At 44.0% G+C, this 27,096-nt stretch overlaps 1 protein-coding gene across 2 annotated transcripts in view; it reads right to left on the minus strand.

Annotated features, from left to right (window-relative positions):
• Nucleotides 1-27,096, minus strand: part of AOX1 (aldehyde oxidase 1) — a 542,538-nt gene that overhangs the window by 445,613 nt on the left and 69,829 nt on the right. For both annotated transcript variants that reach the window (XM_085649034.1, XM_085649035.1), the window contains exons 3-5: nt 23,374-23,470; nt 7,350-7,458; nt 5,158-5,284 (exon numbers count right to left, since the gene is read on the minus strand). In XM_085649034.1, coding sequence (XP_085505160.1) covers nt 5,158-5,284; nt 7,350-7,458; nt 23,374-23,470 — 333 coding nt within the window. The remainder of the gene's footprint in view (nt 1-5,157; nt 5,285-7,349; nt 7,459-23,373; nt 23,471-27,096) is intronic.

Consider the following 27,096-nt stretch of genomic DNA (forward strand, 5'->3'; position numbering starts at 1 on the left):
CTACCAGTCCGCGTTAAGAAAGCTGCTGCTCGAGTACAAATCTACTCGAGCGCCACAAAACAATCGCTTGCACTGTGCATGATGCCGTTCGCAATGATTGCACAGTGCGGACAAGCATCCGGCACTGTGCAATCATTGCGAACAGCATTTACCTACCGCACTACGCAGTTTGCGTAGCGTGCATAGTGCACTTTGTGTAGCTACGGGTAGAGCACCTATGCGAACTACGAACAGGGTTAGTTTTTACCTGCAAATCTCTTTCTGTTTTAACTCAAAGACATTTTAATGTATACATAAAATTCCTATAAAAGGTAGTCTTTTCTTTTAGTTCATTTAATAAAATATCTTTACAGAGGAGTTCACATCAGCCTTCAACAGCTGGTACTCCCCATTGTCCCAATGCCAGCAGGCCTTGCACAAAAGCACCTGTTAACCCAAATTCTAATCTTAGTGCCTGTAAGGCCTCTAAAGAGTTGAAATTACATAATTTCCATCAGTATTTAACTTGATTGATGGAATGTGTGCTCTATAAACAGAGAGTAAGTGAATGAGTTGCCTATGACCCACCGCATTATAAAAAGCCTTTGGGCCATTGGTTTGAGAAGTGGCCTTACTAGTGCTATGGGACATATGCTTGTTGTCGTTCAGACTGCTGGACATTATTTTTCCCAGATAAGGGTATGACTTTGACACTTCCAGTTTCTACTTATTAAGATACCAACAGTAATTTAAATGTTTCCGAAATTTTTCACCTTGAAAATCAACACTGTCATTGTTGCGGTGATTGCTTTATTTGCTCTAATTGCAGACGCTACTGATATTGAGTTTTAAACAGAGATGTTGTAGAATGGAAAATGTCTCAGATGAATTCAGATCTAGACCATGCAAGCCCTGTTTAAGTGGTGGTTACTTTTGGAGGTTCATACTAGCAGCTGAGCTGTTACCGATGATAGAGGGGGAAGGGGTAAATTGGAAATGGTAGTTTTAGGGAAATATTGTATTACTTGAATCATTCCCGTAGCAGGCACTTTGCATGACTCAGGCGGTACTCTCATGCTAAGGCCACTATATAGAAGTGTCAGAAACTCTGTTTCTAATAGTGAAGACCTGCAGATCCGTGCAAGACTGGCGACAGGCACACCCCACAAGGTGGTAACACTCTTATATCTCCACAGCTGTCTCATTGCCCCATTAAGACCATGCCTTGGTGTTGAGGGTCAGTATGTAATGGATAGGGATATGCAGATTTCCTATTTTTCACATATTTTCCGGTCACATGTCACTTAAATTAAATCTAGCGACCTCCCAGACATTTTCTAAGAGGCATCTTCGGCGATTTATTGTATATATTAAAGACATCTGAACTAGAGGAGAATACTAAGTTCTTTGAAGAACATAAGAATCTGCAGGTAGCACGTTGTGGAAGACATTTATGGTACTGATGGTTCGGTGAATCTACGTTGTTAGGAATTATCAGTGACATTTGTGATCTAACTGGCCTCCTTGAAATGCATTGGGTGCTGGGGGAGGGGATACCTGATACGCTAGGTGGCAAATCATTGCTGTAGCACATTAATAAAGGCAGTTGCATGTTTTAAATATATATTTTATGAACTTAGCAAGACTCAATTTTTACCATCAAAAATGAATTGTCCATCTGCTCTCTCACAGCTTACAAACCAGTCTCTTGATTTGATCGTACTTCCTGGGCCTCCTTCGTAGCTTCTTTAATTTGGATATCCTTCTCTTTGTTCTGTTCAACAACAATGGTTTGTTTGGCACCCGGAAAAAAAATCTGTGCCTGAAGTAAAACACATTTCTGATTTTAGGAGAAAATCTGGGCTCGGAGTTAACTGACCGAAATCAAACTTTTTTTCACTGGCAAGGGTACTTCATCTAACAAATCAGTCCTATTCCAGTGCTACCCAGAGGACATAGGATAGTGATCAAAGTGAGGAATAGCAGGAACACTCACTCTCTGTTGGAGGGTTATTTGCCTTTGAAGTTGGAGATCAAGGCAAAGATAGGAAGGTAGATGCAGTTCCCTATAACATTGGCATGCAGGTTCTCTAACGTGAAAATGGTCCCTAAGTTCTATCAGTTGTCCTCACTAAAGGGTTCTTCCACAGGATTCAAGGCTATCTATCTAGGCTGGCCTGTGAGGAGGGCGCCATGTTCAGATTCACATAGACATGATCATAGATCATGTTCCCAGCAAAGATTTGCAGGTCTAGAAAAGGAGCTGTACTTATTAGTCACTCAGGATCAATTTGCCACTAGGAGGTTCAGCTTGGTCTTCCTCTTTACATCCAGATCCATCAGGCTCGTGTAAGATCTGGTTTGCTGGATACAGACCTCCCTTGGGGGGGAAACCGGCCCTTGCGGGCAAGGACAGTCTCATTAATGCTACATAGAGGGCATGGGTGGGGGTCATAAGTGCAACCCAGTTTCCACAATATTTCTCCACAGATCTAGGGATCGAGGTAGCTTCCATTTGTACTAGCGCCCAGTCAAAGCTGAAGTCACAAAAGGTGGCTATTTTATCACTGACAGCCTCTTCTTAAGTCCAGAAAAGAACATGATAAATTGTGAGAAAATCCAAGACGCTGCTGCAGCATTCTAGACCTGTTGCAAAAACACGTTTTCTGACACACCAGGCATCATCCCAGCACCTCTTGTCACTCAATTTTTTGGAGATGGAGCAGACACATGGAAGATGGTCTAAATGTTTTGACGCACAGTGATTCTGAGGGGTTGGACTGTCCTGCCTGGGACGCTGTGATTGTGACTTGTGCACTCACATGATTGACGAACAATGGCGATTCACCTGCTCCCTCTCTCACAATATCTCAGTAAATCAAAGTTTGTACCTACTGTATTATAAATAGCTGTATGGACTACTTTATACTCCTGCTAGCAATCATACATTTTTTATTTGTGTTTCCAATTGTTAGAGCAGATGCCGCACCCAGGTGGGTACTTTTATTTAGCTAGGTGATTTGATGCTGCGTTTGGATTTTGGGCTGAAGTGATAGATACCATGGGTAGATTTCTGTGCCACAGAACAGAGATGCTCCTTTAGGGGTGTCAACTTGGAGTATGTTGACGGCCCAAAAGATGTAATATGAAATTCATGTGGCATGCCATACTTCTATCTAGAAAACAGGTGTCCCTTCATTGGTGTGGATGGCCAGCCCAGGCATGATGTAAGGGTTTAGAGCTCTTTCCCAAACTAATGAGCCAGACGAATCATAGGCAGATACAATTGCCCCTCATTGCAGATACAAGGATGAATGGATCAGGTTTCATCATGCCTACTTGGCTGGTTGAGAGCCAGACTTTATGCCTGATTTGGAACAGCCATTTATTATTTTCTTTCGTAATCCATAGGATATCAACCTTCAGTTGTTTATAGTGTCTATAATAAATGATCAGACATGCAAAATTAAATTAGTATAGGAAGCACAAATGTTTAGTCTATGTGTGATGTTATCCATTATATTTCATCTCTCTGTCATAAAGAGTATGCCACGAACTGGTGTTTGATTTGATTGCTCGTAACTGGCATTTAAACAAATTTAAAATTAAATGTAAATATGCAATCATGCATATAGATGGTCATTGTGAACGTATCTTTGTCCACATATGGTATTTAATCTGCTCAGTGATGGTCACTAGGTCTTGAGCTAAGCCCACATACATTAATTTAGATAAGTTGCCCTCCTGATTGATAGTTATTTCAATTTTAGTCCATACCCTCAAATGGGATTGGATGTTCACTTGCACCACACATGTTGCTAGTAGAACTATTATCTGCCTCGCCTACAGATTTGACACCATATTCCCGCCTGCAGTTTTTCAGTAGAGCTTCAGTCCTACTTGTGGATCGCTGTTGAGAGTTTTACCTCTAGTTGCAGATGGTTATTGCAAATGATCATTTTAGCTTCGATAATGCTTGCCGTCAGTTAGTAGGGCTTCTATCCATCCCTGCAGTTACTTAGTAGACCGTCCTGCCTCTGGTTGGGAAGTAGAGCCGCTGTCCTGCTTGTGGTCAGTGAGCAGAGTTTCTATCCTACCTCCGGTCGAATAGCAGAGATTCTATCCTGTCTGCAGTTGGTTAGTGGAGCTTCAACCCTGCCTGTGGTCAGTTAGTAGAGTTTAAATCCTGTCTCTGGTTGGAAAAGAGCTTCTGTCTTGCCTGTGGTCAGTTAGTAGAGTTTATATCCTCCCTCTGGTTGGTTAGTAGAGCTTCCATCCCGCCGGCACAAGGTTAGTAGGGCTTCAATCCTGCCTGTGATTGGCTAGTGGAACTTCACGCCTGCCTGCTGATTAGTCCTGGCTATAAACAGGGGCATAGCTAGGACAGTCAGACTGGGGGCGGTGCGGATGAAGTGAGCTTCAGAATTTCCAACAATCATGCTGGCATATCATATTAATTATTATATGGCAAGCAACACATAAGGGGGCTTTAGGGCTAGTGGAAAGGAAAAGGAGTGCTGATTCTGAGGGGTATCTAAAACGCAGTTTTCAGACCTTTAAAACAGAGATATGTGTGTATGTGTGTGAGTGTGCGTGTGTGTATGTTTTTGTCTGAGTGAGTATTTAAAAATCCCAGTTAAAATCCAACAGACACCTTAGGATGCCCGACTGAAGGCTCCTGTACCCAACTATCTCTTAAATAATGCATTTCTTAGAGGGGTGTAACACCCCAAACACCCCCCTGAAGCTACGCCTCTGGCTATAAATGATCATTAGATCTTCTAGAGCTTTTGGCCTGCCTAAGTAAGTTTATTACAAACTTCTCCCTGTCCACATATGGATATTTAAGTTTAATTCCTGCTTACCTATGGATGCTGGGGTTTTGATGCTGACCAGAGATAGTTATCCAAACTTTAGCCATGCCTGAGGAACATGGGGTGCCTAGAGGATATTCATTTTAGAATTGTGCCTAATAAACACATTTGGTCAGTCACTTGTTGAGGAAGACTGTGATTGGTTAGAGAAATGTTCTAATCAAATATTTCACAGGATACCTTTAGCTGTGCCCTGCCCTTTCATTAGTCCATCCCTCTCCTGCAATTAATGTTTAGGTATAACATTTGTGCAAGTGAAACACTCCATAACTGGCCGACTGGAGCCAAGGTAATGATCACATACCTCCCAGGGCTTCCAAGATCTGCTCCATAGTTGGATCCGGATGATTTCGCAGCAAAGTGTACATGGACATCACCATGCCGGGGGTACAGAAGCCACACTGGGATCCGTGGGATTTTGCAATCCTTTCCTGTAGAACACAAACAATAAGCCATTTCAGCAGACACAGCTTGAGAAATTAGTCAAAAACAATTCCTCCACTGCCCTGTAGATGGCTTTGTAGGATGCCTGGGTGGGATGGAAGTAAGGAGGTGCTTTGTGGAATGCAAAGAGTTGGACATGCTAGACACTGTACTGTAGTGTGAGTGATAACAGAACTTGCATTACAAGAAAGCCATTGATTCTACGTCCTCCTTCCTGTCTAGATACAATTCATCCTGGGGATATCCTATATGTTGCCCTTTAGCCTATCCTTAGTACATGACTGAACATGGGTTATTGGAGAGAGGAAAATATAAGACAGAGGAAGGATAGCCTTTTTGCAAATCAGACAGTTTCTAGTCAATAGAGTGCTTTTGAAAAGCACTGTGGTAAAGAGGTAAGCTGACATTAACATGCCACATTTTCAAGGGCAGTAATAACCGCTATTAAAATCAGTGCTTATTTGCTCTTCATAGTCCTTTTAGGAGGCTGCCTTGAGAAGTGGCTAGTCAGTGGCAGATTCGTGCTTTGGATGTTCTGGATTTAATACCCATTAAATGTAGTCTAGGTTCATGGAATCTTCCTCTTTTGTTCTCCCCCTCAATGTGCGCAGAAACATAATGTTTGTGTTTTTTACACTGGAGATACTGAAATCATGGTTTTACGTCAAAATAATAAGTGTGTGTTTCTTCCATAAATGTTGACAAGATCTTGAAGTATGGAAGGCTTCACTGCATCAGGGCAGCGGTATACATCCGCCGCCGCACTGGTGGAATGGAGTGTAGCCAGTTAATCTTTAAATGAGGCTCAAAGATACCGCGAAAGCTGATCTACACATCTTTCTGAAATGTTAATAAAGTGTTACAGTTGTTGTGGGAATGGCTAAAGTATTCTGCAGTCGACTATTCTCTTATTCTAACAGGAAACAAATGTTTTCTTTCCAGTTGGTGTAATTTTATATTTATTAAGAAATACTTTGTTAAATAAGTCACTTGGGGACCCCTGACTTTCGTAAATGTTTTCTTTCTTTTCTATTTCATGCACTCATTTTTCATTGCCTAATAGAGAGCGTATCCTCACAAACCAGGTTTCCAGGGTTGGGGCCATTGACTTTCCCCTATAGTCCTACTATAAATGTATAGTATATAGAAAGAGTATAGTGGTTAGATCCCTTCTGATGGCCTGCCTAGTAGAATTATCTCGAGGCATCGCTCAATCTGACTCCCTGTGACCTCTTTATTTGCACCTAAAATATTCCTCTAGAAATCTTCTACTTTGGGGCAGGACCTAACTATATGCACAAAATGGACGTCGTTACATCCTCTCCAGCATTTATGCGGTCTGGCTGGGTCTATGAAGTGTAGTGTTGCAGGTGTTCGGTGCCATCGATCTAGGATTGTATATAAGGCTTCTCTCTCCTTTGCATGTCTGGCAAGGTTCATGCTTCTGATGCAAATGTCTCCCCATGGGTCCTCATCTCGTTCGACGCCTATTTCCCATTCCCAGGCTATCTGGTAGGTGGATTTGTTCTCTTTGTGGGACCTCAGCATGGTTTATATAAGTTTGTAACAGCATGAATCCTATCTCCCTGATTTCTTAAGCATTTCTCCGTTGCCACGCCTTTATCAAGGTTCCATTCTAAATGCTGGAGTACAAAAACGTTAAAAATGGTAAAGGGGTGTATAGTTACAGAAGAATGTTTTTATGTTTATTTTTTTAATGCATTCGTTTCAGTTCTGCAAACCAAGCAAAGAGGAGGTGTTCTAGTATGTTAGTGATGTCTCAACTCCTGGATCAAGAACTTTTTTCCTATGGAAGCTATAAGCAATTTTCCAGTTTTTTTATTGTCTAGACGTAATATTAGGAAAAACACAAGTCCAAAGTGTAAAAAGCAAGCCAGCATTCAACGGCTTCATGTACTGTGAGGATGGTGATGCTCTAAAGCCCCCAGTTACCCTTGTCCCCTCTGTCCCAGTCCCTCCTGAGCGCTGACCAGGCGTGTCTACTGCCCAATGGAAGCTCTGAGTGCTTCGGATAGTGCTTTCTGCTCTTACCTGAACTGGATGGAGTCTGGTCTTGGTACTTCCAATCCCTTCCACTGTGGTAATGGCCATACCATCGAGGGAACATATCGGGATCAGGCAAGCCACAGCAGAATAGTGCCTTTGAAAGGAGAAAGAGAATTCAAAAGGAGATTCGGCGACATGCAAGGGTTGCCAGCAAGACAAGGGTTGCATCCAGTGCTGTGTGTCATGTCATACATTGTTTTCCTGTGTTGCTGCACTTTGTTTAGCTTTGAAGGGAGGCAGAAGTGCTGCATCCTGCCGTGTCCCTTGATACTCTCTCAATCCTATGTCTTGTCCGTCTTACGGGGTATAGGGTATTCCTGACTGTGATGCCATAGAGTGCTGGGCCAGCCTCGCTTCCACAATTGGTGGATGACACAGAGACCATGGGCTGAGCGACAGACATCAAAGCTCCTGGTGGGGCCTAAATCCCATGTGCGTGTTATGATTCCTGTAACTGTACATAAACCCATGTTCGTTTAGACTGGGGCGTGGCTCTTCTTTGTCAAGTATGCGGGCAACTAGGGGTAAAGGTGGTTGGTTTTCTAATTGTAAAACCAATATTCTTAGGAAAAGACGGCAAATCGGAAACACATAAAATTAACATGACTTAAAGCGAAATGTTGTTCTACTGCCTCCCTACAGTAAAACACAAGACATTGAAGCAATACAAATTAGTGATAGTCACAAAAGAAAGCCAGCAACCAAGATAACACTAAATACCTCTGATAACTACAGAACAGGCACAAGCAGTATAAAGCAAAACACACAAGACTTGCATATGTAAGCGACTGAAGGTAATCACACAATAGTCATACATGCCAAGGCGAAATTACAGCAATTCCCACCTATGGAAAAACTTGTTATGTTGTTTAATTACCCTGGAATTGGCCTGGGAACTGACTTTGTGCAGCTTCAACATAACAAATTCCCACACAGAACAACTAGTACACGAAAGCCAGAATACAAAACCCCAGCACAATAAGACGCCTCGCATTCTCTTTCCATCTCTTCCTCTCTGTAACTCTCACACTCAAGAAGCAGATAACTAGAGGTCAGTGCAGTGGCCACTCTCCCCTGCAGCCAATCTACAGATCTCTCTTACCTGCAGCAAGACCACTAAAGTAACCAGAAGCTCAGGACCTAACAATCTTGCAGTCTATTTGTGGTTCCTCCTTCACTGCAGAAAATCGCACAAGAGCAAGATAAGGCTCAGATTTTCCCTACTCTGCAGTCGGTCTACTAACCTATCTATCCACAGTTACACTCCAACAATCGTTAAAGTCTCACAGTCTACCCAGCTGTAGCCACATCACACCTGTATGTAAGGGCTCAGGATCTTGCTGCTCTGCCGTCTGACTCAGCCACACTACTATAATCTGTAATTTCTTACGGATTATTTACTCTGAAGCCACTCATGGCATACACCTACCTGCAGTCGCACCACAACAATCAGTAAAGCCCTAGGATCTACATATGTTGCAACCGGCCTACAAGTTTACATATCCGCAGAAGCAGCACAACCATCATGGTTTTCGGCTGACTACCCTACAACCTGCTTGTGGGCATCTTTGGTTTGTGTCAGAATCATTAGCAAAAATGTCAACTGACTGAAATATTATGTCCTAAATAAAGTTTACAAAAAATATTGCCATATTGGGTGTGAATTGACTATATTTCAATCTCATTTACCAGCCTCTATTCCTAAAATGCATAAGGTATAAACTAAGTACCCAGACATCCCCATCCAAGTACACACATTCAGAACAAGCAGACTTAGAAACCCAAACACAATTTGCCATGACACACACATACATGATACATCCCAGGTAACCCCAACAAATCTGACACCTGCAGACAGTGGATTATTGTATAAGCACAAGATGCATGCATGCAAACAAATCCCCAAAATAAAGAGCACAAACACAAAACGTAACCATTTGCAGCTGCTTTACAAAAACTGCTGGAATAGAGGAGAGTCAAGCCATGTTCCCATCCTGCATCTCTTCTAGAGCAGGAACTGGGATTCTGGGCTGACCCTGGTCTTCCTCACTACGTTGCAACACAGTTTGAAAAGACTAGATTTAATTCGGGGGGGGGGTGAGGTATGGAGAGAAATGTAAGGAGAAATGAAAGCATTTCTCCTTCCTTGTGCCTAGTTTAAAAGGGGGCAGTTTTCTCAGGCTAAACCCAATCTACTGTAATCAGTAAATTGGGTTTAGCGTGAGAAACCTTGGGTGGTTGCATGGGAACGTCTATGCACCACCCTTAGTACGCCCCCATGGCGCAAAGTATCACCACCACAACGCCGTAAAAAGTGTCGTTGTGGTGGCGATAGGGGCTTGTACATATGCCCCTATTTGTATGTAAAATATAAAACAGAATAGCGGAACAAGCGCTATTTTCCCACCTTGTCCCTTTGTTTTGCACTAGAGATTCCCACGCAGGCTGTCACTGATCAGCTCACCCTGATGACTCCATCCTGTTTCGGTGGCGACTCCATACCCTAATGTGTGGGTTCGCGATCGCGAGGTATTTTTTCTATTTCCAGACTGACTACAAATCAACAGTACCATAATTATACTTCTGTAAGTGCTTGGACCCAGCGCCTCAAAACAACTAACTGGCACATGCATCAACAATGCCATTTGCGATTCCTTATTAGCGAAAAATAAGGATTCGCTAATAAGGAATAACAAAAGGCTATGCATGTAGAAATTGCTTAAAAAATAGCGATTTCTAAACATTCCTTAATTGCGACTCGCAAATTGCGAGTCGCAATTAAGGAATACCTCCCCAATCATTCCTATGGACCTAAAGGCCCATAGGAATGAATAGGAAGACATTCTCAATTTGCGATTCTCAATTAGAGAATCGCAAATTGAGACTGCAATTTCAAGGGTGTCAAAAGGACACCCTGTTGCACCCCTGAAATCTGCATATGAGTACATCTTGCACACACACATGCCCAAGGGCATATGTGTGTGTAAAAAACTTTGAAAAATGCACTTTAGTGCATTTTTCAAAGTTTTTGCAAATTACCATGAAGTTCAACTTCATGGTAATTTGTGCCCCCTATTAGCGAAATCGCTCGTTTTTTTACTTTAATGCATTGCATTTAAGGAATCTCATTTGCTATTCCTTAAATGCAATGGCAATTTAAGTAATCGCAATTTAGAGATTACTTAAATTGCGACTTTTGCATTTGAGATGATGCATCCCAAATGCAAAAATACCGGTTGCGACCGGTTTTTTAGGTCTCGCTGAGCCCAGCGCATGCGCTGGATTGAAGAGACATCTTGTAAGTGGGATTTTGAAAGTGCTGCTGGCTGGCCTAGCGCTTGCGTTCACGCGAAGGTGCATGCGCGCAGCCAGCCGCCAGCACCACTTTGAAAACTCGTGCGTCATCGCGATCACTTTCGCTTTCAGAGCGAACGCGATGACGCACGCTTTCAGTGCTTGTTTTCCTTGCGATCAATGGAACCCGCGCTTAGAGTTTAAACATCTTGAGCTAAAGCGCGGGTGTCGCAATAGCTTTAAAAGTAAAGAAATTGAAAAAATCTTTACTTTTACAGCAATCGCGGCACCCGCGCTTTAGCTTAAGATGTTCAAAGCCTAAGCGCGGATGCCGTCATTGTAATAGTTGCTGTGGAACTGAATGCCTGCTTCGCCGCTGTTATCTGCTCTCCCTCTTGGCTCGGGCTTCTCGTTAATAGGCACATTAGTTACACAGAGCCAGCCCCACGTTCAGGGATGACTTCAAAAATACAGAGCCGTGTCAGACCGGGCCTGGCAGAGGCAGCCGCTCGTCATCAGCTTCAGCCAGCTCAGGAGCAGGAAGCATAGCGCCGCCTGGCGTTCAGATCTAGTTAAGACAACCTAGTGTGTTAACAATGCTTTGAGATTTATGTAACGCCATTTACAAACATCCAAAATAAGCCAGTGGTCTCTTTGCGAAACATTTCTGCCATTTAAGTTGCCACCTCATCCCTTCATTGAACTATTCTGGAGAGGTTGTTGTGGCCTTACCGAAAGAGCTGCCGACTTTGGCATAAATAAGTGAAGTAAAAGTGAAAGGAAACAAGACCCATCCCAATGGCTAGCTAGTGAAAAAAGGCCGACATTGAGCTGCAGTGGTCCTGCACCTCCCTTGCTATAGTCATGTTCCAATCTCATCATTCCCCCAGCACTGCATAACTCCTCGAATAACTCTAGCTGCTCCTCCTGTTTCTTGTTCTCTGTATCACGCTACCGTTCGCTCTCCCCACTCCCTTTCTACCTCTCCACTTTCCCTCCGCCTCTCATTTGCTATTGATGGCTATAATTCCCTAGTCCCCTCTCCCTTTTTTCCTGCATCCATGAGCACCTTTCTGTCCCCTGTAGTGCTTTACTTTCCAGAGGAGTTGGCCTAACGGCTAGGGCGCTCGACCTCGGACCTGGGGGAGCTGGGTTCGAGTCTCGGTAACGACGCTAAACCTCCTGTGATTTTGGGCAAATCACTTAATCTCCACGTGCCTAACTAAAAAACATAATGTGTGTCCTCGGGTTAGGTAACTGGTTCTATGTAAAGCGCTCTGATACCTGATTGGATTCGGGTCAAGTTTGCGCTATATAAAGCTAACTCTTCCCTATTCTTCTTTTTTCCTTACCTTCTTCCATTCATATGTCTACTCTACCGTCCTGTAGCTTCCACTGTATTTCGTCACTTTTTATGTTTCACCTCCCCATTCCCACCTGTACCTCTCCATTCTGGTCCGCAGCACCCTTCTACTCTTTTTTTTCTAATTCATCAGCCTAGTACCTTTTACCTCTCTTTCCTTCTCTTAGCGTTTCGATGTGCCCTATTTTACCCAGTATCTTGGTCTTCATATTTATGTAGCTGCTTTGCTCCTTTTGCTCTCTCCTGTACGTTTCCATCCACCTGTATCTAGCTTCTTTACACCTTTTACTCTGCGCCGCATTTCATTATCCATCTCCATCGAGCTGCTTTACACCTGCTCTCTTCACTCAATCCTTCATCTTGCTATCCATCTGTAGATAGCTATTTTCTGTCGTTAGCTCTCTCCCCTATATACCCTATTTCATCTATATATTGCTACTTTACGCTCTCCCACATAGCCCGGTATCCGTCTGTATCTAGCAGTTTTAAATAGTTTGCTATCGACCACTCACCTATCTTCTTCTCCATATGTTTCCCGCTATTTTCCGCCTTCCGTTCTCCGCCAGCCACCATTTATGGCACTATCCATCTTCATCGAGCCGCTTTACACCTTTGACTCTCTCCCACATCCCCCTGTAGTCCTCTTACCTTTCTTACAATTCCCCAAGTAGATTGAATATAACATAACACCTGTTGTTAAAGAGCAGGTTCACCCAAGCCTTGGATCTATTGGCGCTAGAATAACATGTTTATTGCTACTAAATGGTACTCATTTTATGAACCTGGGAAGGATGACAGGCTAAGTGGACCCGCTGGGATTTGAATTTATGAACATGAGGTCAAACAGATCCCTGGAGTAATATGCATTAGCTCACTGAGTCACTGACTCGATCTTACATCCATTCTTGTATATCCTCACTTTCTCCTCCTCGCTCTACATTTGTATCTCACTTTCTATTTTTCAACCTCTTTCCACTCTCCACTGTATATCTACGCTCTTCTTCCCATTATACCATTCACTCCTCTATTTTACTAGTAATTTTTCTCTACTCTCACCTCATCTGTTTTCACACACGCACGCGCGCGCCAAAGAATCCTTCCCGAGACCGCTTTCTACCCTGCCGCTCCTCTGAGGCTGAACTGAAGCTGTCCAGCGCCAAGAGCCAGGCGAGCAGCCCTCGGAGCGCATGGCTTCTGCGTTTACAAGACCTCCTCTCAAGAAGCTGCTTAGGAAAGGGGGAGGGGCTGTATTTTCATATATGGGATTCATACATACATTCCCGTGGTATACTGTACATTTTAGTTTTGTGAATACATTTTATAACTTTTTTTTTTTTACCACATATGATGTGTGATAAACTGTCTGTACAACATTGCTGCATGCTCCAAACACGTGTGATGTTTTATATTGGGGATTGCTTTCTCAATTCCCCCTGTAGACACTTTATGGTTGCAGGCGTGTCCTCTGCTGCACCATCAGTCCCGACCTCACCTTATTCCAATACTGACCATCTTCATTTGTAGATATTGTGGGTATTTTGTGTTCACCCCTACCATTGTGATGTGTTTTTTTTTACTGTTTCATCCCTTCTCTCTTTCTTCCCTGCCTCTGTCCTTCTCTCTCCTCCCTCCTTTCTCTGCCTCAGGCCTCTTCTCCTTCCACTACTTCAGCCTCCTCTCTTTCTACTCCTACCCACTTTTGGCTGTCGCAGCCCCCTTTCCTAGCTGTCCCTTCCCTGCCTCAGTCCTTCTCTCTCTCTTTCCTGCCTTCTCTCTCTCTGCCTTGTTAAGAAAGTCCGCAAACTCCATGTATTTCCTCAATGACCTTTCTGTCACCTTGCTCTGTTTTTCTCTTTTCTTATGATTGTGACATCTCCCGGACACCCTTTTGAATATTTGCACAATATATAAAACTCTTCATTGATATATTTATCGTGACAAACTTCACAAAGGTACAGCTATTTTCACCATTAGAAACCTTTTCATCTGGTGAAATTTCCTGAAACAGGTTTGTGCAGGAAAATGTTTTTGCAGGAGAATTCTACAGGAACAAGCATTGGCATAGCCAATAGGTCTCTGCTTTGGGACCTTATAAGTATTTAGTTATGCAGCACAATATCATTGATACAACAGCATCAACTGTTGCATGGCTAAACACTTATAAGGTCCCAAAGGCGAGACCTATTGGCTATGCCAATGCTTGTGCTTTGATGCACGTGGGCCTAAATGCACTATTTGGTCGCACACCGACCCTATTCAAAATTACCGGAGCCTGGATAGCGCCACAGAAACCCCGCTGTTTGTTAAACAACATAACACAAAATACCTCGACCTCGATGTTTATTTTCCAGGTGTAACAAACCACCTTCCAGTCCCGCCTTGCACAATTGATGCGCTGTTAGAGACCACGCGGATTTACATAAAGGCCCACCGGTGGCCGCACCGTGCATAGCACCGAGAGTTTCAGTCGGTCTTTGTTTCACACGCACCTCAGAGTTCACAGGACGAGCACTTCCTGTCAGGGTAATGTCTCCCCAGTGAACTAGCTCTCGCAGCAGCGATGGCTGAAGTGCAGCAACCCTGGGACAATAGCGACTCTGCAGCCCGGTCTGCAGCCGCCACTCGTTGGAGTCCTGGCCCCCAAACAAAACGCTGAAAGCTTTGCCCCAGGCTGAAGGCCACAGCTCCCTTCACTCCTTGTGAGCTGCGCTGCCTGAATACACAGAGCTGGTGGCGCACAACTCAATGTCTTCGGTCTTCCTCTCAGCTGACACGAGCGAACGTTGGCTGCGCCAGGTCTCTATGACATCACACGGTCGGTATCTCCAAGGAAACTAAGGGGTCATCATGCACGACACGAGACACAGCTGGATGCATCAACAGCGGAGTGGATTAACGTGTCTGATCACTATACTCAGTGGGTAGTACGATTCCTGCAGCTGTATTTCCATGTATTATTTGTGCTATTTTAAGGATTAACTTTCATAAGTATGGCTCTATTTTTAAGGTAGAATTATTTTTTTTGCAGTTTTATTAAAGCGTTGTCTTTTATTACAAAATACGTACCTCCTGTGACTGGGGATTCCCATTCTTATTGCAACAGTAATAATATAGTACCATATCTCGATTCATCCTTCACATCATCTCCATTGAGCTAAGGAGTGACTCCTAGATAAAAAGAGTTAAGAAGAAGGCTTGGGAGTCCATTAACATCGGCTAAGTACACTGTATCCTTGTTAGAGGGCCAGCATTATTGAAAGTACCCCAGGGACACAATTTCCGTCTGTGCCCCCTTCTTCCACTCCAGGGCCAATTTGGTATTATAGAGGATGCCAGAGGCTTGTGTGGCACCCTCAGTCACATCGATCTCGAAAGTGCACATTTTGCACAGTCACAAAAGGGTGTTCCCTCATTTGTGTGGGTGCCTGGACACATGGAAATATGGGAACACTTTGCTGTTGCACCCGTGCTGTACTGCAGTCATGGACGCAGAGGCAAAGGAGCTGCTGGCAGGCACTCTGTTTTGCACCATATAGTGGTGGCACACAGTGCGCTCCTGAGGGCACCCCTGGATGAGTTTATGGTCCCCAGAGCAACCTCCAGAAACCCCCTCCCGCAGACAGGTGCAGTCATCTACCTGCAAGGGGATCTCTGTCCCCTTTTAAAGTCAGGCCAGGTTACCATCTGCAGTGAAAGGCAGGCTGCTGGCTTCAGATAGCCGCTAAACCATTCAGTAATCTACTCTTCAGAGAGCAGGTGTGAGTTTGCTTCTGCACTCTAAACAGCGCTGTTAGACCTGTCAGCCTGATGGTGGTCTTTTCCCAAACTTTTTGCCTTAGTCCTCCATTTTTGCTGATCTCGTTTTTGTTGGCCTTAGGCCTCTCGGCACTTTACCACTGCTAACCAGTGCTAAAGTGCATGTGCTCTCACCTTTAAACATGGGGAAATTGGCTTACACCCAATAGGCACATTTAATTTACTTGTAAGTAATAGTAAAGTGATAATGTATGTACCCAAGTCCTGTAAATTAAATGCTAGTAGTGGGCCTACAGCACTGATTGTGCAACCCAATTATGCAGCCCTTTTAAACATGTCTCAGGCCTGTCATTGCAACCTGTGTGCACAGTTTTCGACGTGGAAAAATAAACTTTTTGCCAGGTCTAACCCTTCCTTTTTAATACATATAAGTCACCCCTAGGGTAGGCCCTACACAACCCGGAGGGCAAGGTGCAGTGAATTTAAAAAGTTGGACATGTACTTTTAACTTTTACATGTCCTGGTAGTGAAAATCTCTTACATTCGTTTTTCAGTACTACAATGCCTACCTCTCTTGTAAGATAACATGGAGTTAACTTATTACATTTAATAAGCAATAATCTTCAACTGGGAATAGGTAGGAATAATAAATTTTGTGTCTAAAGATTTGTAATTTAAAACCCTCTCCAATGGTAAAGTCATATTTTAAGCCACAATTCTGAAAATGCCACTTTTGGAAAGTTCAACAAAAGCCCAGAGGTGTGTCTGGGAATGCCTAGTGCACTACGAGGAAACACTATCCAGTGTAAATCTTTCAAATTTCTGAAATATTAAATCAAATGTATCACATGAAACACATTACAAATTTGTGAATCCAAAAATGTATCAATGAATCAAACAGAGTCCAAACGAAATCATATGTCGATTGTATAACAGTTCTTCTTTACTGTCAAGGAAGATCAAAGTTCATGATTGATGCAGCAACGCACTGCATTTGACAGATGATCAAAACAAACGTCTCAATTTCTGAGTTTCCCAATGCATTTCGGGCTGATAAAGCAAAGCCCTTCGTCAGGGGAATCTTTGAAACATAAACGACAACAGTCTACATGTTTGTCATAACAACATATATATACATAGAAATTTACATTCAGGCCCATATGTGGACAGGACTCACGACTTGCCAACAGTACGTGATGATGAAGGAAACGGAACATGAAACGAAAATAGAGAAAGGAAAAACAATAAAGTTTCAGTGAATCAAAAATCAACTGTGAAACAAAATGATTCCACACACCACGAGTGCTGGTGAAAAAACAACACGAGTTCTGGTAGATAAACAACCCTCTCCCCACACCGTGCTTGATAAACTGCAAAAGGTCTGAAATGTAATATCGTACCGAGAAACGGTCATAAACACGATTTCGGATGAATACCAAACAGACGTCTAACAAGGTTGGGGAACCTGAACGATAAATAAAATGAAATGAAGTGAGCGGAAACGCAGTATTTACATAAGATGACCATCACCATGTGTTGTATTTGCATCTTACCACGTAGATTGATGCTAAGTACGACGGTGGCCCAAGAACAGACGGTGTACTGCAAAATACGAAAACCGCGCCATCAAGTAAGTAAATAAGTAAGTTTAACGCCATAGGCACTGATTGGTCAGCAATACACTAAAAGAAAGCCGTCTCCCGCTTACCCATCGCCATGAAACGAGCGATTCTTCACCCACAGTGTCGACTCTCACAGAAGGGAGGAGTGTGGCGTTGTGTGAAGCATGCGCGTCTAAGTAAGAATCAGCAGAGTGAAAAGAGGACTACGTGAACAAACTAAGGTAGCCATATTGAAAGATGCATCGTGCAAAAATGTGCATAAAAAGTGAAGAAATGGCAAATAAACATGCTGCAATTAATAAAACTTTTGGAAAGTTGGCATTTTCTGGACCCAACCATTTGATGCCTGCACCCTGTATCCTGCGTCACATGACTAGGTCTAGACGGCAGTTGGTCTTTGTGTATTGCGCCGAGACAGTGAGACAAAGGAGAATAATAGCTGGCAGGATGGGCAATCTCTGACTTGATGAGGAAGAAGAGCCATCACCTACTGCTCATGCACATCACACGAGGCTCTGGCCAGCACACTCACAAAGGGTTTTGGCACAAGTCTTTTCTGACCCCAGACAGGGTGGGGCCAGGGCAGAGAGACAGGAAATTCCAAAGACTTCTGATGGCAGGACCTTCCAGAACCCTCTCCTACTCCAAAGTAGGCACCATGTATAAAAGGTGAACCCTCAGACCCACCTCTTCGGTACTCTTTGGGACCTGTTCATACTACAGAAGAAGGACTGCTGTGCTGCTTTGCTGCAAGAAAGACTACCACTCTGCAGCCCTGCCACTCTGCAGCCCTGCCACTCTGCAGCCCTACCACTCTGCAGCCCTACCACGCTGCAGCCCTACCACTCTGCAGCCCTACCACTCTGCAGCCCTACCACTCTGCAGCCCTACCACTCTGCAGCCCTGCCACTCTGCAGCCCTGCCACTCTGCAGCCCTGCCACTCTGCAGCCCTACCACTCTGCAGCCCTGCCACTCTGCAGCCCTGCCACTCTGCAGCCCTGCCACTCTGCAGCCCTACCACTCTGCAGCCCTACCACTCTGCAGCCCTGCCACTCTGCAGCCCTGCCACTCTGCAGCCCTGCCACTCTGCAGCCCTGCCACTCTGCAGCCCTACCACTCTGCAGCCCTACCACTCTGCAGCCCTACCACTCTGCAGCCCTACCACTCTGCAGCCCTACCACTCTGCAGCCCTGCCACTCTGCAGCCCTGCCACTCTGCAGCCCTACCACTCTGCAGCCCTACCACTCTGCAGCCTTATTACTCTGCAGCCCTGCTTGCTGAGAAGGAAGACTAGTCTTTCACCCTTCATCCAAGGCTGAAGTGAATCCAAGGGTCAGCTGACTAACCGCCTGTTGTGATTTGCAGGTACATAACAAGTTCGAGAGGCTCACTGCAACTGCCCAGCTGACCTGCTGCCTGGACCTGCAACTGGCCCAGCAACTGGACCTGCCTGAGCCCCTGCTGGCCTCTGCTGAAGTGAGTTCCGACCCCCTTGAGATGCCCCTCAGGTCCTGGACCCTTGGTGTGATATCAGTTGTGCTCCTCTCGAAAGAAAAGGAGAAATCCTGAAATTTCAGGCACTTTGTGACCACGAATGGAACTGCTTGCGGCAAGATCTTGCTGCCTATGCCACCTGCCAACACGAAGCTCAGCTGAACCCAAATCTTCATGCCACAGCGATTGCCAGCGACTCCCGGCAATGCGAGAGCTGTACTTCTGGATACAGCATTGACAACTTGCGGTGACAACCAACGGAAAGCTCCAGCAACGACCACCGACAGCGACAACTGTCTGCGATGTCCAGCCTTCACTTTGCACTACATTGACGACCAACTGTGACTCTCTCCCTGCTTCTTGCGGCCAGCTCCATCGTAAACGGCACTCTTCGTGTTGGACTTTTAAAGGTAACTCCTCCAGTAGGACTACCCTGGTCTCTGTATACCTCAGCTGGCCTGAACGTGTGACTTTCACTCGGTATCGCATGACCAGATAACCATGAGAGGCGCTTTGTGCTTTTAGGTGCTATAGTTACTGGAAATCTCTAAAATAGCATATATCTGGTTCTACGGATTGAATTTTTGTCTTTATAGTCTCAAATAATTGATAACATCTTACTAAATTTTCCTAAATTGGGTTGGGATTTTTTGAGTGTTGTGTTTTTACTTTATTACAGTTTGAAGTGCTGCATAAATATTATACACATTGCATCTAAGTTAGGCTTGAATGCTTGTGCCAAGCTTCCGGATGGTTAAGCAGCGGCGGGTTCTCCATTTGGGCACAGCAAAAGTGAAAAATAAAATGGAAATAAAGTGACTTTATTACCATTTCAATTTTTGCTCTGCGAGCCGTCGTGAGGGCATTGTGGGGCAGGGCCATTGCTGCAGTGCAGACTGGGAGCAGGGAGGAAGGATGCCTGGCTACTCCAATTTAAACTGCACGTCACTTTAGCCGGCTGTCTTGCGATGGCCAGCCTGATATTTGCAGTATAAACTTCAACCCAGGTGCGTTAAACAGTCAGGTGGATAGACAGCACAAACCTTTAGCGCCAGTACAAGTGTTGAGCCAGCTCACTCTAGCCAATCCTGGTGCTGCTTTCATGCTACTTAACAATATAAAAGCAGCATTGGGATTGGTTAGGGGAGTTGGCTCTGGGGACATGACCCGGGTCATGCTGGCGCCACGAGTACGAAACCAAGGGTTGACACCGTAGGCCAGTGCAACACTACACCGCGTGGAGGAAGCGCACCCGATCAAAGATAGGCATGACCTCCTTGAGCCATAGAATGACTTGGTCATCTACAGGTGAGGCTTTTTATGTCGTTGCCAGCCTTGGAACGTGTTACACTGGAGACTTGTGAGTTTGAAAACATCTGGGAGTGTTTGGAAGCATTGTGCATGCTGAAAGTGAGCCTGCTTCAACACCAGCCTGGGTGTTTCTGTACAGCCTGTTTGCTCACCCCGCCACTTTGAAAAGTCGCCAGCCACCACTGTCATTAAGTACAGGTTTATCTGGGATTTGCTTGTGATTTCACCTTGACAGAAATTGTGGCTGCTGCTTGAGTAAGGTTTCAACCAGTCATCCAATTTCCAACAAGAGCATTCACCATAATAGGGAATCACTTGGTTCAAGAAATCAGTACCCTGATTAAGAAAAGATCGCTGGAATAATTTGGAAACAAAGTTAGAAAGTTGCATACCACCACACATTTCATATAGGATGAAGTGGTGCAAAGACAGAATTCAGACCAATGTTGGAACTCAAAAGGGCAGATACATGTGTATAACTGAAGTCAACATTTTGATAATACTCCAATTTTTCCTCAGCTGCTACAAGTAATCTAGATAGATGTGCATGGTAGACTTACAGAAGCATACATTGTTTTACCATTACTGAGGAACAGAAAGTATTTGACTGCCATTACCTGAACAACTGCCTCATAAAAAACACTTCTCAATCAAAGACTCTGCATTAATTGCCACATTTCTACAAACACTGAGACTGCAGGAAAACTACTTCAAGTCCACATCCATGTATAGTCAATATTGGAAGTAACAGTCAACACATGGGCCACAAAAGAGGCCTCTTTGGAGGATTGACTATGTTCTACATATCAGAAATGTTCTCTTGTCCAGATGATTTTCCATCCATAAGAGAAGCAGGATGCTCTGTCCTAGGCTCAGTGGTATGAAGAATATTAATTCTTCCACACGTAAGACGACACGTAATGAGGAACTGGGAGAAATACTCTGATTTTGTGGTGCCATGAAACAAACTTGTTGGAAAGGGCACCATTTTAGAGACAGCACCCACCCCACATGATTTTATTCATCCATGCTGGGCTGGGACGACAACTGACTACTCAAGGAAAATGGTCTGATGAGGAACAGTTTTAGCACATAAATATGCTGGAGCTCAGAGCTGTCCATCTGACACTGAAGTATTTTTCTGCGTTATTCTGAGATCACACAGATTGAAACTTACAACCTTACCACCATTCACTATCTCAACAAAAAAAGAGGGAGTCCTGGGTTCTACCTGGAGGCTCAGTCAATTAGGTTGCCACTAAGTCATAGCAAGGGACATACAGACTGTGGCTAGGTGTACAAATCCTTAAAATGGACGAACTAAGCAGACTTCTAATGGATTCTCAGAGGCAAAGTTTTCTCAGACATCTTCAGGCAAAGGGGAATCCTGCAACTGAGCTTTTGTGCCACCACAATGAATTTAATTTGCCATGACTTTGTGTTCAGGTTGCCAGAATGCTATTCCAGTTGAAGTGTCTTTTTATCCGGCCAGTTGGACCTTTGCTTTGGCTTTTTTCCCAATTCATCTTGCGCATCAATCAAGTAGCACAAGCTAAAAATGGTCATCATCTGCAAAGTCCTTCCTTAAATCTGCACAATTACGACCAGAGCTATACAACCTCCTAAATTCCTCTACTCTCGAGTCAATGAGACCACGAAGCGAAGACCAACACAAACTCGATCTTGTTTTAACTGTTTCAGAACAATTTCCACTGCTGCTAGTCACCCGGACCCTTTTCCTATATGCTGCTACTTTTATGCTATGCTTTTGTATACAATGTTTTTCACTAATATGTTTTACACCTTGCTCTTTATGTAAAGCGCTCTGATACCCTACTTTGGGTCTGGTTCGCGCTATAGAAAACTCTAAAAATAAAATAAAATAAATGCAAGAGGGTTCCAAGCAGACTGAATCTCAACTCAACAAACTCGAGCAAGGCTCTGCACCACACCCTTCCGTAGCTGAACTTGAACGCTTGGCTTCTCAGTGTTTACAGGAGGGTCATTCACACCATACACAAGATTCATACAGATGCAGGGATAGGCTAAAATTCAGCCACCAGACCTTGTGTGGCTCCAACTGGAACAGATCCTGCATCTGCTGAGAAGCCGATCTATTTGGGAGATAGTCTAATAGTCTAATATTTATGAAGTCAAAGAAGAAACCGTGAGGAAGAATAGATAATGTTTCCTTTTACTCACAATTACATGGAATGGATGTTATTATTAGAAAATGGAGGACATAGGTAACCGATACAGTAGTTGTAACTAAATGACTTGCCGGGAAGAAGCAGCAGCACAGAGTCCTTGTGCCATCATCCTTTCATTGGTTGGCTACAGGTTAGTGCTAGTGGAGATCAACCCAAGGGTCTTGGCGATCGGGATCTTTTTGCTTGGCTTTTTTGTTCACTTTGACCTTTGCTGTTGTTAGTAATAATCAAAGGTGAGAGCACAATATGGGCCTCCAGTCTAGAAATAATGGGCGTAGTCACCAAAGAAACATGCCTTACGCATTATATAGATATGGGCCTGTGCACTGTGATGATTTCAGATGTCTTACCTGATTCACTGAAGCGATAGGCTTACAAGAGGTGGCTCTACAACCTTCCTTACTTTTCTGGAAAAGGCCTTTCTCAATTTCTCAATGATTATTGATTTTTCGCGCTCTGAAAAAACTGAACGTGCTGGGCTGGGATATGCTTAAAGTATTCCTTACCTCAGACAACCTTGAAAGTTGGGAATGCTGTATGCACTGTCTTGCACTTCCGGGACCACGTGTCCCTAGCTCATTTCGGTGTAACTTTAGAAGTGCATGTACATGTGAGAAAGACCCCACATAGCTGTGATTCTGTAGGCGTTCCCCTCATTTTCATGGGCCACTCTCCTCGCATTGCCCTGGGAACGCGCACAAATGCACAGCTAAGTGTCTCTTATGGCTGCTGAACAATCCACATATATATCTTAACTTCTGCACACCCAAAACGAGGCTGATCCGGCCTTCGTGACTCAGGACCGGATGTGTTCAGCGGTGCCCCCTTCTTGCACCTATATGAAACCCAAAATATACTGCACCAAAACGAATCCAAGTCACACATGAATGCATATTTTAAAAGTGACAGATAACACCCCGTGTCAGCAGCCGACGAGAGCCTGTATCTGTAAGTGTACCGGATCTGCTTGGAGACGGGGTCGTAGGTTGAGACCATCACGGTGCAGGCGCCGCAACCACCGACTCCGCAGCCATATTTCGCTCCTGTCAGACGGACTGAAGTTGAGCAGTTAAGGGTCATATTTGGTGGTTTACATGGTCACACGTTTTCTGATTATTCGTATTTCTTAAAATAAAACCTACTGCAGGGAACCACCATTGGAAGCTCTACCGAGGGGGCACCCGCGTCACTGGACCAGCATCACTGGAATCTCTCCAGGGGCCTCTTCCTACTAATGGGACTTGTTTGGCCGCGTAAGGGCTCTGAGCTGGAGCTGAGACCAGACCCGCTGCGCAGTTCGGCAGGGGTGTGTGAAACATGACGCACAGCTTCAAATGGGGAGGTACTTCCGGTACTGAGTACCTGCACTGCTTTCATTTGGAATATATTGCAGCTGTGCTTCCTAGTACTACTGCAATACATTTAATGGGAGAGTACTGGCACCTACTCTAAAGAGTGAATGCCTGCTCTTCTATATTTCCATTGAAGCACTGATGCCATGTGAAAACGGCACACGGTGTTTCCTCTCCACCCTCTAACATTCTTTGAAAAACAATGACATTGGGGAAAGGAAGGAGAGTGGGTGTGGGGCCACAGAAAGAGTTTTCAACCAGGAAGTCATTTAAAGAAGATTCATAAGCAACAATAAAAATGTATTAGGGTAATTGCCCTCTACCTAGGGCGTTAACAGTGGCTAACGCCCTGAGCATGGGGCATTAACTACTGTTATTTCCCCACTCTGCAGTTCTAGGCCCTACCTAAAGAAAGGGAGAGCATGAGAAAAAAACTAAATTAACCGCTCTTAATATTCAAAAGCTTGTGGACAATGAGGGAGTAGCTCCCATCCGCATAATCTCATCCACTAAAAATGGGTACCCTGCCCTGTGGGCCACTCCAGCCAAAGGGTGCTAAGTGTAGGTCTGGGAGAGCTGTACACATTCCAGTTTCAGGACAGCCACCCACGATTTGCTTACATTTAACAAATGTAAACAGTCTCATTTACATAGTCAGTGCTTATCCCAATAGTTCGTAGAGGATCCACCGATTGTGGACTTACATGGGACACCTCAGACCCTTGTTGAGGGTCGTTTTTCCTACGAAGAAGCACCCGTAACATTACCAGGCTGAGAGACTTAGGTCTTTTGTTTTCACTTTCACCAGTTTGCAGTGCCATGTATCACAGAATTTGACAGCAAGATATGTTCATATGCTTTGAAGTGTCTTTGATTTAAGAATGCAATACTACCCAAAAAACCCTTATGGGCAGTTTCTGCATTCAGAGTATGCTGTGTACAGTGTTTGGGTGTCGATATTGTTTTAGAAGCGGGACTACACAGGTGGAGGTGATTTGTTGCTACTGTGCTGATACAATGTGCTTATTTGTTTGTGGACTATTATGTACATTCTATTCACAGTAGCAAGTTAGTTTTACGTTTTGTTCATCTGTATGTTCTCCAACTGTTGATGACAAGACACAACAATAACTTATAGTAGGAAGATACAACCGTCCTAATGAAAGCACTGGACCCAGAGATGCCGCTATAAGAGGCTTAAACATGTCGACACTACACAGGGTGTAAGGGCAATAATTCCCAATAACACCCACATAATCTTTTTTACCATACCATGGGTGCCCAATATCAAAGAGCAACTGAGGTGTCCCTTAAGTATATTCGTTTTAGGATCTCCCAGTACTATCTAAAGCGCTCCCTGGAACACAGTCGAGCCCATCCTGTTTTAGAGGGACGAGGAAGCGACCTGATGATAAAGCATGCCAGTAACAGATTAATTTAGGGTCTTTAAAAACAAGGTTTGGTTGTCCTTAGGTTTCTTCCATTCTTTACAGGTAATAAAAAATCATCTTGAAAATCAGTTTGTTGCAGTTTTTCATTACTAAGCAGCAAAAAACCCCACCAAATCAGTTTGCTGAATTTTTATAATACAGTTAGTAATGGGATATACGTTTTGTTAAAATGGCACAACACACAGACATGGTCATTTATAAGCAATATGTATCATATATATTTTGGAATGATTTCACAATCACTTTTCTTAATTTTGCCTCAGTGCAAAAATGTGACTGCAATATTTAAAAAAAAATCTTTTTATTGATTACAGGTTAAACTTATGATCATACGGTTACCAAATGTAATCTTGTTATACATAGCACGCATCACATCACATTGATTCCTCCATTAAATCCATACAGTTACTACAGTGATACTGTGCGAGCCCGCCCGCCACGGTCCCATCCCCATCGAATTCAACTCAACTCCGTTTCTGACTCGATCTGGAGTGGAGTACAAATGTTCCCTCTATAAGCGTTCCATGTTCCCCATACCCGTTCCCACTTTTTGGGGCATCCTCGATATATATATGCCGCCCTTTCTGCCACCATAGCACCAGCCATATCCCCACACCACTCTCGATACGTCGGACAAGTTTGTGATCCCCAGTGTTTGGCTATGTTTCGCTTGGCGAACATCATCCCCAGCGTTGCCCAATCTTGTGCTGCATGTCTGCATTATTCAGTGGAACAAGATGTGTTGCAAAGTGGATTTACTCAATGTTTTGCAACAGTGGAAAATATATTACAACACTAATAAAACAAAAAAGCTATTTTATTACAGCCCCACCTGCAAATGGTTGCAAATAAGTTTCAGCAGAATGTCCTAATATTCTGCGCAGAGAGGTATAAAAGAATGATATGAGCGAGGTGGTATTGGAGTAGCAACCAATAGAAGCTACGGTCGCTAGTTGACTCGCGAGGATAAAATTTAACACGTAATTTGAGAGCTGTCTGGCAGGAACATAAAATGATTAACATTTTTTTGCTAGTCTGTTTAGGTGAGATAAAATGCCCCAGGGGTGACAGGCTGATACACCTGAGACATGTAGCAACATACCTTGGGTTTGGCTGAGAGTTCCCACAAGATGCCTTTACAGAGATTAAAGACTTGTAGATTGCTCTTCAAGACTGTATGTGAAATGAGTGTCTCTCTCCAAGAGCACGTTGTCCCTGATTACAAGTTGCAGGACAATGGTGGGCTGCCAACTCTACACCTGTAATTACCAGCATCCTGTGGTAACCCCACTCCAGAACTGTGCAATTAGGAGTTAAACCCCATGGAATTCCGGGAGGCTTAATGCACACATTTGCCACCAGATTTAGGCACATTGCTGACACTTTGAGGTGCAATATTCCTTCTGGAACAAACAGCAGCAGGGCTTTGAACACTGGGCCTTCTTGCTGACAGGCACTTTGTACTAGAATGAGGCCTCTCCGTTGATATCAATCTCTGAACATGTACATGCAAACTATTTCATCACTCGGCACTTTATTCGAAGTGATGCAGCCTACAAGAAGTTGTTGCACTATATCAGGCTCTCAGAGATCCCTATCCCTTCTCCTTTTAAAGTCAGTAACAAATCTTGGTGATATTAAAACCACAGCATCCTCTCCAAAACAGATGAGTCTACGAATGGGGACTTACAAACATTATAAAATCAGTACTTTTACAATAAACATTCGATACTGTACCTTAGCAGTGCTGCAAAGTGCCTTTTTGTTTCTAATGCACTTGTACTCACTACATTTCCTCTGAACATAATGGAAAACTATGTTGAGACAGTTCCTATATACTAAATGCCAGGGCACTACTGCAGCCCCGAGGGCTTGTGA

Source organism: Triturus cristatus, chromosome 3_2, assembly GCF_964204655.1.
Source record: "Triturus cristatus chromosome 3_2, aTriCri1.1, whole genome shotgun sequence".
Taxonomy (NCBI): domain Eukaryota; kingdom Metazoa; phylum Chordata; class Amphibia; order Caudata; family Salamandridae; genus Triturus; species Triturus cristatus.